The sequence below is a fragment of the Pongo pygmaeus genome, chromosome 3 (assembly GCF_028885625.2).
Source record: "Pongo pygmaeus isolate AG05252 chromosome 3, NHGRI_mPonPyg2-v2.0_pri, whole genome shotgun sequence".
NCBI lineage: Eukaryota > Metazoa > Chordata > Mammalia > Primates > Hominidae > Pongo > Pongo pygmaeus.
Window position 1 is genome coordinate 90,026,897 of NC_072376.2, and position 19,360 is coordinate 90,046,256.

At 36.3% G+C, this 19,360-nt stretch overlaps 1 protein-coding gene across 10 annotated transcripts in view; it reads right to left on the reverse strand.

Moving 5' to 3' along the window:
- The window catches only part of CNOT6L (CCR4-NOT transcription complex subunit 6 like), a 109,162-nt gene that overhangs the window by 54,888 nt on the left and 34,914 nt on the right, over positions 1–19,360 (reverse strand). For all 10 annotated transcript variants that reach the window (XM_054484902.1, XM_063663786.1, XM_063663787.1 and 7 more), the window contains exons 2-4: positions 10,113–10,234; positions 8,374–8,560; positions 6,930–7,015 (exon numbers count right to left, since the gene is read on the reverse strand). In XM_054484902.1, coding sequence (XP_054340877.1) covers positions 6,930–7,015; positions 8,374–8,560; positions 10,113–10,224 — 385 coding nt within the window. In that variant the 5' untranslated portion in view covers positions 10,225–10,234. The remainder of the gene's footprint in view (positions 1–6,929; positions 7,016–8,373; positions 8,561–10,112; positions 10,235–19,360) is intronic.

The window sequence follows — 19,360 nt, forward strand, 5'->3', positions numbered from 1 at the left end:
GTAGAGGTTGCAGTGGCCAAGATTGCGCCACTGCACTCCAGCCTGGGTAACAGAGTGAGACTCCGTCTAAAATATATATATATATTCTACTCATTAAAAAGATACCAGAAAGAAAACAAAAGGAAAAGCCATAGAGTGGGAGAAGACACTTATAACGCAAAATAGAAAAAAGAACTACTCCAATTCAATAAGAAACCATCTAATAGAAAATAGGCTAAAAACATCAACAGTAATTTCAAAGAAATATAATGGCCAACAGACACATGAAAAGATGCAAAATCTTCTCAGCAATTAGGAAAATGTAAATTAAGAGTACAGTTAGAAACTCATACTCAATAACTGGCAAAACTTAAAAATCTGACAATATCAAGTGTTGGAGAAAAGACTGAAAATGAAAACTGTATTATTTTGAGTAGAATCTTTTAGTACAACTACTTTGTAAAACATTATGGTATTGCCTAAAAAAAAACCTAAGGATGTACAGACCTCTACATCCCAATTCCACTCCTATGAAGTATATCAGGAGACATGTATGAGAATGTTCATGGCTGTACTGCTTATAGTAGCCAAAAACAAAAATGGAAGCAACCTAAATATCTACAGCAGAATGAATGAATTATAGCATATTCACATATCAGGATACAATACAGCAGTAAAACAAAGAACCGTCATTAGATGTATGCATCAACATGGCTGAATCATAAAAACATAAGGCTGAATAAAAACCAAGTCATAAAAATTACATTCAGTAGGATTCCATTCATAAAAAGGTTAGAACACCTTTAACAGATGCATACATAACCCCAATATCTAAATTCAGGGTAGTAGTAACATCTGGGAGGAAGACATAATCGTGAAAGAAAACGCAGGAAACATAAAAGGTATAGGGGATCTATAATGACAAGGTGTGATTGTGCCTATTTCCCCATAATCTCACCAACAGGGCTATTTTGTCATATTTTTCGAATTCTCCCAATCTGATAGGTGAAAAATGTAATTGAATATAATTTAAATTTGTACTATTATTATGCATAAGGCTGATCAAGTCCAATTTTAGACCTTTGTACATCATCTGGTACGAACTATTAATATGTTCTCTATTAGACTGTTCTTTTTCTTATTGATTTTTAGGAACTCACATACAACACAAAAATAGGTATTTTGCCTCCTATATAAATGACAATTATATTTCCCAGTGCATTTTTTAAAACAGGTATTTAAAATATTGGCTAATAGGAGAACAACTATTCATTTAATTATTTTCTTTAAAATGTAAGTTAATTATTCTTTTATATTGTATTTCAAGAATAAAACAAATTTACAAAGTAAAAGGAAGTCTTCCACTGACATGGTCCATAAACAGACCAAGTAATCCTTGGAAGAAAGCTAGAAATTTTCAAAATTAGTGAGGTCCTCCATATTTTTATGACCTGGGACATCAATTTTTATTGCTCAAGGACAACTTGTTGGCCCATATGTCGGATAAAGTATTGCCTTACACCTTAGGACGTGAATTCTAAATTCTTTTAAAATAACTGTATGAGAATTGCTTCTACTTACGCCTTTTCTTCATAAAATTAATACATTTTTATTTTTCTTTTTTTTATCATTTTCGTTTTTTTTTCTTGTATTATTATTATTATTATTATTATACTTTAGGTTTTATGGTACATGTGCACAATGTGCAGGTAAGTTACATATGTATACATGTGCCATGCTGGTGCGCTGCACCCACCAACTCGTCATCTAGCATTAGGTATATCTCCCAATGCTATCCCTCCCCCCTCCCCCCACCCCACAACAGTCCCCAGAGTGTGATGTTCCCCTTCCTGTGTCCATGTGTTCTCATTGTTCAATTCCCACCTATGAGTGAGAATATGCGGTGTTTGGTTTTTCGTTCTTGCGATAGTTTACTGAGAATGATGATTTCCAATTTCATCCATGTCCCTACAAAGGACGTGAACTCATCATTTTTTATGGCTGCATAGTATTCCATGGTGTATATGTGCCACATTTTCTTAATCCAGTCTATCATTGTTGGACATTTGGGTTGGTTCCAAGTCTTTGCTATTGTGAATAATGCCGCAATAAACATACGTGTGCATGTGTCTTTATAGCAGCATGATTTATAGTCCTTTGGGTATATACCCAGTAATGGGATGGCTGGGTCGAATGGAATTTCTAGTTCTAGATCCCTGAGGAATCGCCACACTGACTTCCACAAGGGTTGAACTAGTTTACAGTCCCACCAACAGTGTAAAAGTGTTCCTATTTCTCCACATCCTCTCCAGCACCTGTTGTTTCCTGACTTTTTAATGATTGCCATTCTAACTGGTGTGAGATGGTATCTCATTGTGGTTTTGATTTGCATTTCTCTGATGGCCAGTGATGGTGAGCATTTTTTCATGTGTTTTTTGGCTGCATAAATGTCTTCTTTTGAGAAGTGTCTGTTCATGTCCTTCGCCCACTTTTTGATGGGGTTGTTTGTTTTTTTCTTGTAAATTTGTTGGAGTTCATTGTAGATTCTGGATATTAGCCCTTTGTCAGATGAGTAGGTTGCGAAAATTTTCTCCCATTTTGTAGGTTGCCTGTTCACTCTGATGGTAGTTTCTTTTGCTGTGCAGAAGCTCTTGAGTTTAATTAGATCCCATTTGTCAATTTTGGCTTTTGTTGCCATTGTTTTTGGTGTTTTAGACATGAAGTCCTTGCCCATGCCTATGTCCTGAATGGGGCATTCAACAACCCTTCATGCTAAAAACTCTCAATAAATTAGGAATTGATGGGATGTATCTCAAAATAATAAGAGCTATTTATGACAAACCCACAGCCAATATCATACTGAATGGGCAAAAACTGGAAGCATTCCCTTTGAAAACTGGCACAAGACAGGGATGCCCTCTCTCACCACTTCTATTCAACATAGTGTTGGAAGTTCTGGCCAGGGCAATTAGGCAGGAGAAGGAAATCAAGGGTATTCAATTAGGAAAAGAGGAAGTCAAATTGTCCCTGTTTGCAGATGACATGATAGTATATCTAGAAAACCCCATTGTCTCAGCCCAAAATCTCCTTAAGCTGATAAGCAACTTCAGCAAAGTCTCAGGATACAAAATCAATGTGCAAAAATCACAAGCATTCTTATACATCAATAACAGACAAACAGAGAGCCAAATCATGAGTGAACTCCCATTCACAATTGCTTCAAAGAGAATAAAATACCTAGGAATCCAACTTACAAGGGATGTGAAAGACCTCTTCAAGGAGAACTACAAACCACTGCTCAAGGAAATAAAAGAGGATACAAACAAATGGAAGAACATTCCATGCTCATGGGTAGGAAGAATCAATATCATGAAAATGGCCATCCTTCCCAAGGTAATTTACAGATTCAATGCCATCCCCATCAAGCTACCAATGACTTTCTTCACAGAATTGGAAAAAACTACTTTAAAGTTCATATGGAACCAAAAAAAAGCCCGCATCGCCAAGTCAATCCTAAGCCAAAAGAACAAAGCTGGAGGCATCACACTACCTGACTTCAAACTATACTACAAGGCTACAGTAACCAAAACAGCATGGTACTGGTACCAAAACAGAGATATAGATCAATGGAACAGAACAGAGCCGTCAGAAATAATGCCACATATCTACAAGTATCTGATCTTTGACAAACCTGACAAAAACAAGAAATGGGGAAAGGATTCCCTATTTAATAAATGGTGCTGGGAAAACTGGCTAGCCATATGTAGAAAGCTGAAACTGGATCCCTTCCTTACACCTTATACAAAAATCAATTCAAGATGGATTAAAGACTTAAATGTTAGACCTAAAACCATAAAAACCCTAGAAGAAAACCTAGGCATTACCATTCAGGACATTTTTATTTTTCTAAGTAACTTCACAGAACACTTCCAACTTACTAGACTGGCGGTGCCTGTGTCTATAGTTTTAAAATTGGCCTTCTTATCCTAATTCCTCAAATAACCTACTCTCCACGCTTTCCTCAAATCTCAAAATAAAATTTCTAAAAATTAGCTTGTTGAGCCAGCATGACCCAAATCATTACTAAAATTTCAGTATCTGAGTTTCAAAGGAAGAAAAGGATATAGAGAAAAAAAAACCAGTTTCAAGACAAAATGTCTCAGAAGCAGTTCATTCTCATTGTTTCTTTTAACTGTATCACAGTGCTATTTCAAATGTTCCATTCAATTTTTTTGACATAAAGTACCATAATATGGCTAATAAAACTGACTTTGAAATTATTTCAAATTTTACCTTCCTAAGAATATAAAACTACCATTCATTAGCAACACTGTATCCCTTCAATTGCTTCAGAAGCCACTCCTGCTATTACCATCTTAAACTTTTTTAAAACGAAGAGATCTGGTTTTCTGGATCACCTTGGAAAGTGACACTGACAAAAAACTAAACAGACTCTCAAAGAAGTTTAGAAAAGGGCTACATATAGGTACTTACCATATAACAAATTGAAATTTAATAAAAAATAATTTATCCATAGGCATAAACAAAGCTAAGTTACAGTTGGTGAAGCAGAGCTGGCGTCTGACTTGATAGATTTTAATGAATGTTAATCAGTGGTGCCTGACTTGATAGATTTTAAAGAATGTAAATCAGTAGACAAAATGCCACTAGAATCGAAGGCCTGCCAAAGACAATCGTTTGGAAAACTACCATTTCAACTAGAAAAACTGAATGAAGGACTAAGGAGATAATATTCAAAATTACTCATTCAGTTGATACTTAGTACAAATTTTCTGGAAACATGCTTGTACTTGAGATAATATGAAACAGTTATGAAAGAGTAAGAAATACTAACAGTTGCTTTTTCAGGAATGTTTCTTATACAAAGGGTAAGTCCACTGGATTCAATAGTAAATTATTCGCCCTGCACAGTGGCTCACGCCTGTAATCCCAGCACTTTGAGAGGCCGAGGTGGGCGGATCACCTGAGGTCAGGAGTTCGAGATCAGCCTGACCAACATGGAGAAGCCCCAACTCTACTAAAAATACAAAAAATTAGCGGGGTGTGGTGGTGCATGCCTAGCTACTTGGGAGGCTGAGGCAGGAGAATCACTTGAACCTGGGAGGTGGAGGTTGCCGGGAGGCAGTGGTTGCAGTGAGCCGAGATCATGCCATTGCACTCCAGCCTGGGCAACAAAAGTGAAACTCCATCTCAAAAAAAAAAAGTAAATTATTCATTTGTCATTGATATGCTTTCTATCAATATCAGGAAGAAGAAAATAGCTGCTAGTGAGGAACAGACTTGCACCTACTCCAACTGTAGCTGAATGGCTGTTTCAGCTATATAAGAATAAGACTGAGCATAAAGAAAATGAGGTGAAATGTCTCAACAGTACAATTTCAAATCCTTTGGGTTAATCCTCAATCCTTAGGAAAATATTTTAGATATAAGTACTTTCCCTCTCTACTTCATATGTGATTTAAAAAATCAATAAAATCCTACAGAGAAACTATAAACACAAGATTCAAACCATTCATATAATTGTCTAATTTATGAAACTGAATAAGGAAACCTAATTATCATGTGTTATTTCAACCAATAAAATCAGCATTCTTTCTATTCTTATTCAAATTTCATTCTTAATGATCCATTATATGACATAAGCAAATGCAGGCAGAACATTATCATGGAAACTAAAATAGTCTTTGAAGAAGGAAAATAAAATCTATGAAAGTGTATACTTTACAAGGCTTTGACTGATGTTTATTCCTCATGAGCACAGAAGAAAATGTTTAATACAGAACATTTGTATTTGGTCCTATTAATTCATAAATAAACTCTTATATGCTATGCCATAAGAGAAAATTATACAAATTTCAGTGTTTCTATGAATTGAGTATGCCTTTCATCCCAAATTGACTGAGAAACATGGTCAGAGAAGCATGCATTTTGGACTAACACATTACCTAGAATAATTTACTTAATAGGTACAGCTAATTTTACTATTATAATGTTTTCTCTCCTGTAATCACATCAATGCTATTTTATCCACCATGTCAAAAGCTAAACATGAGGCATTTTGGCTGAGGTTTAGACTATTATTAGGTAAAGTAATCCCATTTTTTTTTTTGAGACGGAGTTTCGCTCTTGTTGCCCAGGCTGGAACGCAATAGCGCGATCTCGGCTCCCCGCAACCTCCGCCTCCTGGGTTCAAGCGATTTTCCAGACCCCCAAGTAGCTGGGATTACAGGCATGCACCACCACACCCGGCTAATTTTGTATTTTTAGTAGAGACAGGGTTTCTCCATGTTGGTCAGGCTGGTCTCAAACCAGCCTAGTATTCCCTTTTTTCAAGTGTTAATTTAAATTATCTCTTCTAAGAAATTTCAGTTTTTTAGAAAATTAAAGGTAAGATACAAAAACAACCAAAAAATTTTCCCCTTACAAGTTTGTTAAAATGATGGCACATATTGAAATCTTCAAGTTCAATTTGATACATAAAGAACTACTTTTCTTAGGCCGGGCACAGAGGCTCACACCTGTAATACCAGCACTTTGGGAGGCCGAGGCCGGCGGATCACGAGGTCAGAAGATCGAGACCATCCTGGCTAACACGGTGAAACCCCGTCTCTACTAAAAATACAAAAAAAATTAGCCGGGCGTGGTGGCGGGCGCCTGTAGCCCCAGCTACTCAGGAGGCTGAGGCAGGAGAATGGCATGAACCCAGGAGGCAGAGCTTGCAGTGAGCCGAGATTGCGCCACTGCACTCCAGCCTGGGCGACAGACCAAGACTCCGTCTCAAACAAACAAACAAAAAAAACTACTTTTCTTTCAAGAGAAAGTACACGTAGTCACATTCTAAAAATCATACTAAAACTTGACCTTTTTAAAGGCCAAAATGCTCTTTAAAAGGCTTGGAATAACCTCAAAACTGTTTAAAAATCACTTACCTTTCAAACCTAGAGTTTGTAGCTGGAAGAGCCGACCAAGTTCATAAGGCAAAACCCGTAACAGATTGTTATTTAAAAGCAATTCCCTGTTTCAAAAAAAAAAAATTAGTTTAAGTTTTATTAACATCTGTATTTGCCATTCTTAAGGCTCCTTCTAACATACTATGAGTGATTGCTTATATTCAAGGCACATTTCTATGTGCTCATCCAAAAACATTGCACAATATAAAAGTACTACAAAATGTGCAATTGCCACAACTATTAACAATGTTTCTATTTCTACCATTTACTCATTCGCTAGCTCACATTAAAGTTGGAGGTGTAGGAACTGCTTATCATTCTCAGGCTAAATCTACCCCCTTTTTTGTCACCCAAAATGCCTATCACATGCAAATGTGACAGATATCCTTAGCAGCTAAACAACAGATATCCTTGAACCTCGTCTAATTAATAGAAAAAAGTACAAATTTTTACACAAACTCCAGGAATAAACTGTAATTAGTAGCCAATCACCTGTATCTCTTTTTAAGTAACTGAATACTACTCTAATCATATCAAGATACTAAGAAAACAAACCAAAAAATTAATAAAAATAAAAAGAATAAGAAACAACAGGTGAAGTATATTAAAGAAGACAAAAGAAAATGTGAAAAGATGAAAAAATATACTATGATCGACAATCACTGACATGAAACATAAATATTAAAATAAAGCATAGATAGTACAGACAAGAATAGGATAGCATAAATAAGATCTAACTTTATGATTGTGAAATTTTGAGCAGCCTATAGGGAAAAAATAGCATCCTCATTAGTGGATGACCAAAAGTAAAAAAAGCAAGTAAAGGATAGTGAAGAACAAGATTTTAAAACAATATGTTTAATTTTAAACATGTGATAGCAATTTTTAAAAATTATTACTCAACAGATAATCATTGGAAACATTTAGATAAGATCTTAAGATTCCTGCAAAATTTTTTTAGAATTTCTTTAGGGAATTTTTAAAGAATCCCTAAAAATTAGAAACAAATCCATTTCATCAGGTTTTAAAGGTTTCCTTAAGGAGTTGTATTATGAAATATAAATATTCTTTGACTCATATAATAGAGATATGTTCTTATAAGTTTTATTCATCAGCAAATCTTCATTTTTCAAGTACTTCTAATCAGTCTTATCACATCGGATAATGAGACTTACTATTTTAGCCCCACCCCACCTCAAGTTTGTCAAGGAAACTGGTAATACAAGCACACTCTAATTCAGGAACCTCCAAATTTAAAGGAAAAGAAATGTTCAACGGAGGCCAACTCAAGCACTATGCTTAGACAGTTTATATAATTTGATAGTTACAACACACAGAAATCCTATTGTAATTGAGTAACATCCCCTCATTTTCTTAAATTTAGAATTTTATATAGTGAGTCATGTCTGTTTTATTTCCTCACCTGAGAGACACCATGTTTCCTAGTTCTGCTGGTAAACTTCTGAGTTTATTGGATGACAGATCCAGGTAAACCAGATTATGAAGCTTGGCAATATCAGGTGGAATGCGACTAAGGTAATTGTCATTTAGGTGCAGCGCTGTCAAATGTGTCAATGACCAAAGTGATGTACTTAGGCTCCGCACTCTACCTAAAAGGCAAAATACTGAAGTGTAAAACCCCAGGCCCAACATGACACCTAAACTACAATGACTAAAAAGTGGTAAGAGAGGCTGCAAATACACACGGATATTGTATCTCTGACATTTTAATTTTTTATTTAATGCCATTTGATTGCTTCCAAACACCTGGCCCTCCTTTACGTTCATGCCACTTTCACCTGACAACCACTCTTTCTCATGAACCTTCCATGTATTAAATGAGAAGTGGCAAAATGTGGAAACCCTTGGAGTTTAACTGAGTAGTTCTCAACCAGAGGCAATTTTGTTTCCTCAAAGGATTTTGGAACGCCTGGAGACATTTTTGGTTGCCACAACTGAAAGGGTACCACTGCTATCTAGTGCGTAGAGGCCAGGAATGCTACTAAATATCCTACAATGCACACAACAGCCCTCCACTATTACCCAGCTCAAAGTGTCAGTAGTGCCAAGGCTAAGAAACCCTAGATTAACTTAGTAAGATCGGCTCATATTCATTCTTTTGACTACCAATCATCCATCCACCCAGTTACCTTTTAGCTAAATGTGCAAGTAATTCTTGCTATTGACATTACAATGTGGGGTTTAACTCTTCCAAATGAATGCCTACTGGGGAAAAAATGGCATTTTATATATAATCTGTATTATACCAATTCAAAAAAGAAAAATACTTATATTCTATTTTTAATAAACTTTAAATTTTGTAATAATTTCAGATTTACAGAAAAGTTACCAAGATAACACAGAGAGTTCCTATATACCCCTCCTTCAGCTCCCCTAACATTAGAATCTACATCATCACCATGGTACATTTGTCAAAACTACGAAACCAACACTGGTGCATTACTACTAATTAAACTCCAGACTTTACTTGGATTTCACCAGTTTTTATACCTTTTTGTTCCAGATTCAACGCAGGCTACCATTTTGCATTTAGTTACCTCTCCTTAGTCTCCTCTGGTCTGTGACAGTTTCAGCCTTTGTTTTACATGACCATGACAATTTTGAGTATTAATCAAGTTAGGTATTTTGCACAAGGTCCTTTAGCTTGAGTTTGTCTGATGTTTTTCTCATTATTAGACTGGAATTATGAGTTATTAGGAATCACATTCTATTTTACCAAATCCCAAACAGGTATTAAGGTCCTGTAACACAGTTATTATATATTTATTAGAATAAATAGATAGCTTCCAGGTTTCCTTCTTTGCCGACACTGAGATAGGAGGATGGCAAAGATTTCAATTTGCAAAAATAATTACTCTGAAATAGCCTAAACAAAATCTATTATATCAAAGAACCTGGTTTTACTTAGAAACAAAACTCCCAATATCCTCAATTCCAGATGCCTGCTCAATGTAATTAATCTCAAAGAATGGAAACAAAGATATTCAGTCACACATAAAACAGATAAACACTAGTATCTTACCATCTTGTAGTTTTTCAACGAGTCCATCTAATTAAAAATGTACAACAAAAAGATAGCAATACTCAACTTTTTTATTATCACTATTACATTCCAGATTAAATGCTTCAGATTCCACTCACCCGAGATTTCTAATTCTGCCCAGTGAGATTTTTTCCCATTGGCTACCTCCTCTGCTGACATGATGGTATAAATTCTGCGAGGATCTGGAGGATCATATTTTTCCTTTGGCATCCCTATTAGTCTGTTTAAAAAAAAAAAAAAAGGAGATCAATAATTATTATAGTCTTACTTTAAAAAAAGAGAAAATAGGATGGTAAACTCCTTTTCTCTCCCATTACCAGTCTAGTAAGTCATTTTATATTACAAATTCTCACTTGCAGAAAAAGAAAACACACACATTATCTGCAGTATGCTAGGATCTTGCAGGAACTCATTATCAGATGCCTAAGGGAAAATGCAAATAAGCAACAGCACTGGACTTGCAATGAACATTATAGTTGTTTCCTAACTCCTTCCCTTCATTTAGCTGCACTGCTTTCCCACACAGCAGTTTCGTGAATGGACTCTGACTAGTCTAAGAGAATCAGGTAATTCTATCCTCCTTTCCTCAGTGATATTCAGATATCCCATGCCTAAGACAATCAGCACATGACATTCCCCTTGCAGAGATTTAGTTCAGGAGTATCTAATAATCACAAAACCACAGAACTCATTCTATGTTTATAGGAGAAGCAGGCTTCTCTCTCCTGCTGGTCATAAACAAAGAAGAATACAGCCCAAATTGCTGTCGGCAGCCATGCAACAATGATAAGGAAAGTCAGCCATGGAAGGCAGAGTCTGGAAAACAGAAAAACAAAGGCAGAGTCCTCACTGAATGACACCTGTAGCACACCCAAATACTGGCCTCTTCTGATACACAAGCCAATATAGTTCTCTTATTGTTTAAGCTAGTTTGAATTGTGTTTTCTGTTACTAGTAATCAAAAGTGTCCTAATTAGTATGAGTACATATCTTAGTTTGCCTGGGTGAGTCTTGGTTTATATCTGTTGTTCTGAAGCAATTATTATTATCATCCCTTTTCATGCTCAAAAGAGTCCAATTTGGATGAGTTACATGGCCACCCTAATCAAAACTAGTACAGTCATGTGTTGTTTAACAAAGATATGTTCTGAGAAATGCATTGTTAGGCAATCCAAACGTTGTTATGCAGCACATGACTATACTGTGCCATCTTCCTGCTATAACTGCCAAAATAATCACTAAACAATCATCAATGATGACTAGCTAGACATAAAACTCATCAAATGTGCTACGTATGAAGTAGGTGACAAATGGCTCTAAAAGTAACCTTATTCAAGGGGTCTAATATAAGAAGTACTGCTTGGTAGTAGACAGACAATAAAATCCAGTTCATATCTAACAAGAATAGCAAATGACACAATGTCCTGAGCCTAAATTAAACTCCTGCATGCTTTCAATAAATTGCCACATAGTATTTATATTGGGTTCTTTGCCCATATATACACACCCCCCAAAACCAAGTGTCTGAATCTGGAACTGTTTCCAAGTAAAGTTTAGAACTTATATCCCAAATTGAAGAGTTGCTTTCAGGTCATCTGAAATTTGTTACATATAGAGATTAAAGAAAAAAGAGATATTCTATCACGTAACAAGAAATCAAAAAGCTAGTTTATAAGAATGCAATCAAAGTTTCCCATACTATCATTTTCTCTCACATTTCTAAAGGGAAAATAGTCATTCCTTTCCACTTACTTAAAGGAGCAAAGAGAAAGTTTTCCATATCTGTTCATATGTTAACAGTAATTAGTTTCCAACTTTCCAGGTTAAGCTCTTCAACTCTAATCTTACACAATTTGGGCGATGCTAAACCGTATTTTATTTTCCATAAATGTCTTAGAACTTCATATAGCACAAAGAATATAATCATTTTCCGCAGGAGAAAAATTTGATTTCTACCATATTCAGCCTATATATAATACTTCTGAAAATAAAGTTTTTAGGTAACAAGGTTTTCAGAATTTCTGCTAGACACCATAAGGCACATGTGTCTCTTTGGGTACTTTTGGGTAATAATAAAAGAGTCTACAAAAAAATACAAGATTAAGCAAAGCCAAATCAAATAGATCTAGATCCAAAGACACACTACGTAATTCATTACCTACAACGAGAATGGGTAAAACATCCTAAATTTACAAAAACATAGGTTTCACTAATTTTAGATCTTTTTTTTTGAGACAGAGTTTTGCTCTGTCGCCCAGGCTGGAGTGCAGTGGCGCGATCTCGAGATCTCGACTTACTGCAACCTCCGCCTCCCAGGTTCAAATGATTCTCCTGCCTCAGCCTCCTGAGTAGCTGAGGTTACAGGAGCGTGTCACCACGCCTGGCTAATTTTTGTATTTTTAGTAGAGATGGGGGTTTCACCACGTTGGTCAAGCTGGTCTCGAACTCCTGACCTTGTGATCCGCCCGCCTTGGCCTCCCAAAGTGCTGGGATTACAGGCGTGAGCCATGGCACTCAGCCCAATTTTAGATCATTTTTATAAAACACAGGGCAGGCCAGGTGTGGTGTCTCACGCGTGTAATCCTAGCACTTTGGGAGGCCGAGGCGGGCTGATTACAAGGTCAGGAGATCGAGACCATCCTGGCTAACACGATGAAACCCCATCTCTACTAAAAAAAATACAAAATATTAGAGGGGCATGGTGGCGGGCACCTGTAGTCCCAGCTACTCGGGAGGCTGAGGTAGGAGAATGACGTGAATCCGGGAGGCGGAACCTGCAGTGGGCCGAGATTGCACCACTACACTCCAGCCTGGGCGACAGAGCAAGACTCCGTCTCAAAAGACAAAAACAAAACAAAACAAAAAAACAACAACAACACACACACACAGGCATAGGATTAGAAGGCAATTTAATCTGTTTTAATCACGGCTCCCACTAGATGGTATGTTCCTTAAGGGGACTATGTTTCTGTGTGGAGGCATATCCTTTTTATATCTCTATACAGTGCCCGCGCATATCCCTTTTTATATCTCTATACAGTTCCCGCCATATAGGAAGCACATAACATGTATTTGTGGAATGATCAATGATCATATGCTTTATAATCTTAAAATCTGCCACTTTCCTCCCTCCCTACTCATCTCACAGCCAATTAACACCCAATGCTTTTCTAAAAATTGATACAAAGAAATGGTAATTCATCCACATGTTTAATTTTCCCAGATATTTTTAAAATCTAGACAGAAAATTAATAATTACCATCTTTTCTGGTGCTCCAATTCTAATCTCTAAAACAGATATTATATAGAACTAGATTTCTATTTTTTAATTCTTCATGTTTCAATCTAAGTCCATTAAAATTACGAAATCTCTTCTTTTAAAAAAAAAAAGCTCCATAAAATGTTTACCAATATCTATAATATGTAAAAACCAAAGTAAGATCAATACTGCGATATTAGGGGTCAGAGGTCTCTTTTGGATTTGATTAGGATGCCAATAAAAATGACCGAAGGCTGGGCGCGGTGGCTCACGCCTTGTAATCCCAGCACTTTGGGAGGCTGAGGCGGGCAGATCACGAGGTCAAGAGATCGAGACCATCCTGGCTAACACGGTGAAACCCCGTCTCTACCAAAAAAAATACAAAAAATTAGCCGGGTGTGGTGGCGGGCGCCTGTAGTCCCAGCTACTTGGGAGGCTGAGGCAGGAGAATGGCGTGAACCCGGGAGGCAGAGCTTGCAGTGAGACGAGACTACCCCACTGCACTCCAGCCTGGGCAACACAGTGAGACTCTGTCTCAATCAATCAATCAACAGAGAACTCAGTTTCAGGAAATTAACATTAATTAAACCCTTCCATTCAGCTTTATTTTCCCCTCTCAAGTCTCGGCATCAACTTTCCACCTTGTAGGCATACCACAAAAATCTATTTCAAAATAACTTAAAATTATGAAATAAATTATTCAAATGTAATTTAAATCTCTAAATGTGACACTGCTCATGTGGCTTCAAATAGTCTCATATACAGCTCAGTTCAACACTTAAATACTAAGTGATTAACATTTTTCATCCAAGAAAGAGAAATGTTTTATTTGGGAAAACATAGCGCAGTTAATTTCTTATCTTTAATTTCAAACTAATGAAGAGGCAGGTTTTTGAATTAGTTTTTCCAAGAGTTTCTAATTTCTACAACAACTTACACAGATTCTCAAAAGATCCTCCCATTACATCAACCAAATTTATACTGGGAATCCTGATTACATAACAAAGCCTGTTAGCAACACCTTTCCAACTTTGCCATCTAACTCCATTTCAACAGTATGAAAAACACTCCACTTAGTTTCCCAAATACTACACAAGCTGCTTTGAGTCTGTCATCCATTCACTCTTTTATTTCCTAGCGTGTCTCCTACAAAGGCCTCAGAGACTCTGAGTAAAATTTCTGAGAGTAACCATCAGTCCTAGATAAGGAACCCGATTTTCTCCTACTTCTTATATACTCCTTACATTAAAAAGTTTTAATCTCCATCACCAAAGGCTGATTAAACACTACCACAGAGTGTAGACTTTAATAAATTTGTCTTCGGTTCTATTAAACAAAAACTTCAGATAAATCTGTAAAATACTGACTTCACAGAAAACGTATTTCAAAGCTGGGCACAGCAGTATACTCCTGTGGTTCCACCCAGGTGGGTGGCTGAGGTGGAGGGATCACTTGCAGCTAGGAGTTCAAGGCCATTGTGCACTATAATCACACCTCTGAATAGCCACTGCACTCTAGCCTGGGCAACATAGCAAGACTCTGCCTCTAAAAACCATAAAAAAATATGCAGCCATAAAAAAGAGTGAGTTCATGTTCTTTGCAGGGACATGGATGAAGCTGGAAGCCATCATTTCCAGCAAACTAACACAGGAACAGAAAACCAAACACTGCATGTTCTCACTCCTAAGTGGGAGGTGAACAATGAGAACACATGGACACAGGGAGGGGAATATCACACACCAGGGCCTGTCAGGGGGTGGGGGGCAAGGGGAGGGAGAGCATTAGGATAAATACCTAATGGATGCAGGGGTTAAAACCTAGATGACGGGTTGACAGGTGCAACAAACCACTATGGTACATACATACCTATGTAACAAACCTGCATGTTCTGTACATGTATCCCAGAACTTAAAGTAAAATTTTAAAAAACATTAAAAATAAAAAATATTTAATGTATTTTAGGGGTTTTTTGTATTTTAGTTTTTTTAATTTATAAGCAATATTATATGTAACACTAGGTCTGCTTTGCACAGAAAAATTTAAATTTAGAGTTTCCAAAACTGCAAATAAATCTACATAACATGCTATTTCAATGAAAGGTATATTTTAAAAATACATATGAAATACATACAAATATACTATTGTTAAAGAACCCCAAATCTCAAGTTTTATATGTAGCACTAGCAAAATAAAGTAGCATAACTCCCCCTGAAAAAACAAGCTGGCCAAATCAGGGCAAACTGGTAAAAGCTAGAACTAAGCTTCTGTAAATACTGGTCATCTAGAGTAGCTTACAAAAAACAGAAGCCTCTATAGTGTATGTAAAGATGTAAGTCCTATAGTGTTAAATTACAGTTTCTCTCTTATCACCCTAAGTGAAAGGTCATTTTATCTCAGTCTGTAGTTTGGCACAATTAACGTTATTTCATTTAGGATTCAGAGTAAAAATCCTACAAGCACCAGAGTGCTTCATAATGAATCAGACTGCTAACTTAATGAAATCTAACCCAAAATACAAATCACTAATCATCTCAACAATAGTTTGCAAAATCAATCATAGGCAGAGACACAGATGCTGGCAGAGTTCCTAAAATTGAAAGAACACAAAATTAAGCCTATATGAGGCTTAATTTAGAGTTTAGAGTAAATATCAATAACTTATTCCATTTTACACATTCTCAGATAAATCTGTCTTATATTGGCATTTATTCCCAAAAGTTACGGAAGGGAAAACACGTTTTTTTGTGTCTTACTACATACTCATCTTAATAAATAACTATCCTTCCCATCTGGTCTTAACAATTATGAGCTCCCTTCCTGAGAAAACGTGTCTGTGTTTATCTTGCTTAACAAAGCAAATAACTCTTGCACTGTGCCATTTTTGAAGTTTCCATTTCCTTATCAATATATTTTTTGTTGTTGTTGTTTTTAGACAAGGTATCACTCTGTCACCTAGGCTGGAGGACAGTGGTACAATCATAGCTCACTGCAAGCTTGAAATTCAAGGATCAAGTGATCCTCCCTCCTCAGACTCCCCAGTAGCTGGGACTACACGCACATGTTATCACACTCAGCTAATTTTATTTTTTTTTAGTAGAGACAACATTTCACTATGTTGCCCAAGCTGGTCTTGTGAACTCCTGCCCTCAAGAGATCCTCCTGCCTTGGCCTCCCAGTGCTACTAGGATTACAGGCATGAGCCACAGCAGCTAGCCTTTTTTTTTTTTTTTTTTTTTTTTGAAGAGACAGTGTCTACCTATGTTGCCCAGCCTGGCCTCAAACTCCTGGGCTCAAGCAATCCTCCTGCCTCAGCCTCCCAAGTAGCTAGGACTACAGGTGTCACCACTACACCCAACTATAATATTTATTTTTAACTATACATAACTATTAATCATTACAACTGTCATACTAAATTTGTACTTCACCTGAATGTGATAAGCAGCTGATACTACAAAAACTGCCCATAGCAAACTATACTGCATATAGTAAGATCATATTGACAAAATTAAAGATTGATGGCAATCACAAGAGCTTAAATGATGCCCTGGGATAAAGAACAATTTCATTAGCAACCCCATTCCATTTCCATACCAAGGGCCTGTGGATGGCATTTGTCTTTCTTTAATTATATATTCAACTAAAGTCCATAGATTATAAAATAATACAAACATTTTTTTAAAAAAGACTTAATTCCAAGTGTTCATGACATCTCTAGCTCTGTGACCACTCAAAAAAAAAAAAAAAAAAACTTATGTTTTATAATGGCAAAGTCACTCATCATTATTGAAAAAAATAACCTTCAGACTTTTGAAGTCTAATGTTTCTGACCAGTTTAACATTTATTCAAGAAATATTTATTGCATGCCTATTGCTTACGACATTTACTGTACCAAGCGCTAGGGTGCTTCAATAGTGAACAAGTTGGACATTGTCCTTACCCTCATGGAGCATATACTGTTTTCACAGCACTACTTGAAAAAGAAAAGCTATACAGTATTTTGCTTTTCAATAATTCTGCAAGGAATTTGGCATTTCTTGTTGCTACTTCCTTTTTCTCCCTCATCAGGTAGTTGCATTGTTCTCTACCATCACTCCTCCAAAATAAGTAGAACAACTAAAGGCAAAATAAAACATTCTTATCACAAAGGATAAGGGTGATGAATAACCGATAATCTCTGGCATGGTCAAGAGTAGGTGGAGAGAACAGAGTTCCCAGTACAAGAATGGGAAGTTTTAAATGGCCTAATATTGGGGAATGGGACTGAAGATAATAGGTTAAACACATACTAGTACATTTAACTTAAAATGATAGCAATGGTTTCCTAAATCAGTGATAATATTCTTTTCTACAATCCTTGCTAGCAAACCAAATAATTAGATAACCCAAGGAACAAGGAAATACTTGGACTCAATATGTCTTATTTCTAGTCAGTTTATTCTTGGGGCTCTATTTATTAAATATATCTCAAGTCAAATACTAGTTATCTGTGCAAATAAAATGCATAGGCATATGTGGCAATAAAGTCCCTAGATGAATATGAGAAAACGTTATTGGTTGTTATACATCTTTCCAAAGGTAATCCAAAGATAACTTTATGGCAATCCAGAGATAACTTACAGGAAGCTTCTGGCTCTGGAAAGTGATGGGGGCATAGTCTACTCGTCAGTTACAGTACTACCAGGAGGAAATAAAGGAGAAAGAAATCGAATACAATTCCTTTTCTGCATATTTAGAAACTTTCTCCCATATCTGAGATACAAGACAACAGCAGCAGCAACAACATGAAACATAAATAAATACTAAAATAAAAAACAGAGACCAGACCTGGCGTTATAATCTATCAATCACTTCAAAATTTCAAAAATAATGCTACTATAGACATGTTTCATTTTATTTCATTATCAATATGGACAACTTAGGCTTACGATTTTCCTCCCAGAATTCCAAATTAAGTCTTAGTCTCCACCTAACTTAACAATTACAATGCTTTAATGCCTTGCATTTAATGCCTCCCACTCATCTAAAGATACTGAATATAATCTAATTTTTTTTTTTTTTGAGACTAGGTCTCACTTTATCACCCAGGCTGGAGTGCAGTGTGGTGCAACCTCGGCTCACTGCAGCCTCAACCTCCTGGGTTCAAGTGATCCTCTCACCTCAGTCTTCTGAGTACCGAGGACTACAGGTGCATGCCACCACCATCCAGCTAATCTTTGTATTTTTTTGTAGAGATGGGTTTCACCATGTTGCCCAGGCTGGTCTTGAACTCCCGGCCCAAGTGATCTGCCCACCTCAGCCTCCCAAAGTGCTGGAATTACAGGTATGAGCCACTGCACCCAGCCTTCTTTCCACTTTTTTGATTTAGTTTGTGTTTTCTTTCTCCTCTGATACGTACATTTTCATCTTTTTTAATGGGTATCAACTTCCTTTTCATCATTCTTGGCTTAAGTCATCTTTCACCTCTTCTTCTGTACATTTCCCCATGCAGAAATCAAGTTAATTCTAAAATTTACATGGAAAGACAATCTAAAATAGCCAGTACACTTCTGAAAAAGATATAAACATAGATGTGCACACTATCTGATTTCAATACTTACTAAAACTACAGTAATCCAGAGAGTTTGGTATTAATGAAAGAATAGAAATACATAGTTCAATGGAACAGAACTGAGAAGCTGGAAACAGACCCACATACATGGCCAATAGATTTACAACAAAAAGGTAACCATAGAGAAAGCACAGATTTTTCAACAAATGGTGCTAGAACAATGGTATATCAGTACGGAAAAATAAATAAACAAACATCAATCCATACCTTGCATCACAAAGTAAACTTACAAGGACCATGAGCTTAATTAAATATAAAACCAATAACTATAAAACATCAGAAGAAAACATCAGAGAAAAGTCTTTGTGGCCTTGAATTAGGCAAAGATTACTTAGATATAACATAAAAAGCATGATCCATAAAAGAAAAAACACTGATAAACTAAATTTCAAGAAAAGTTAAGACTTCTGCTCTTTGAAATTTGAAGGAAAAGACATGTCAGGGTTTAAGAATAAATATTTGCAAAACACGTATCTGA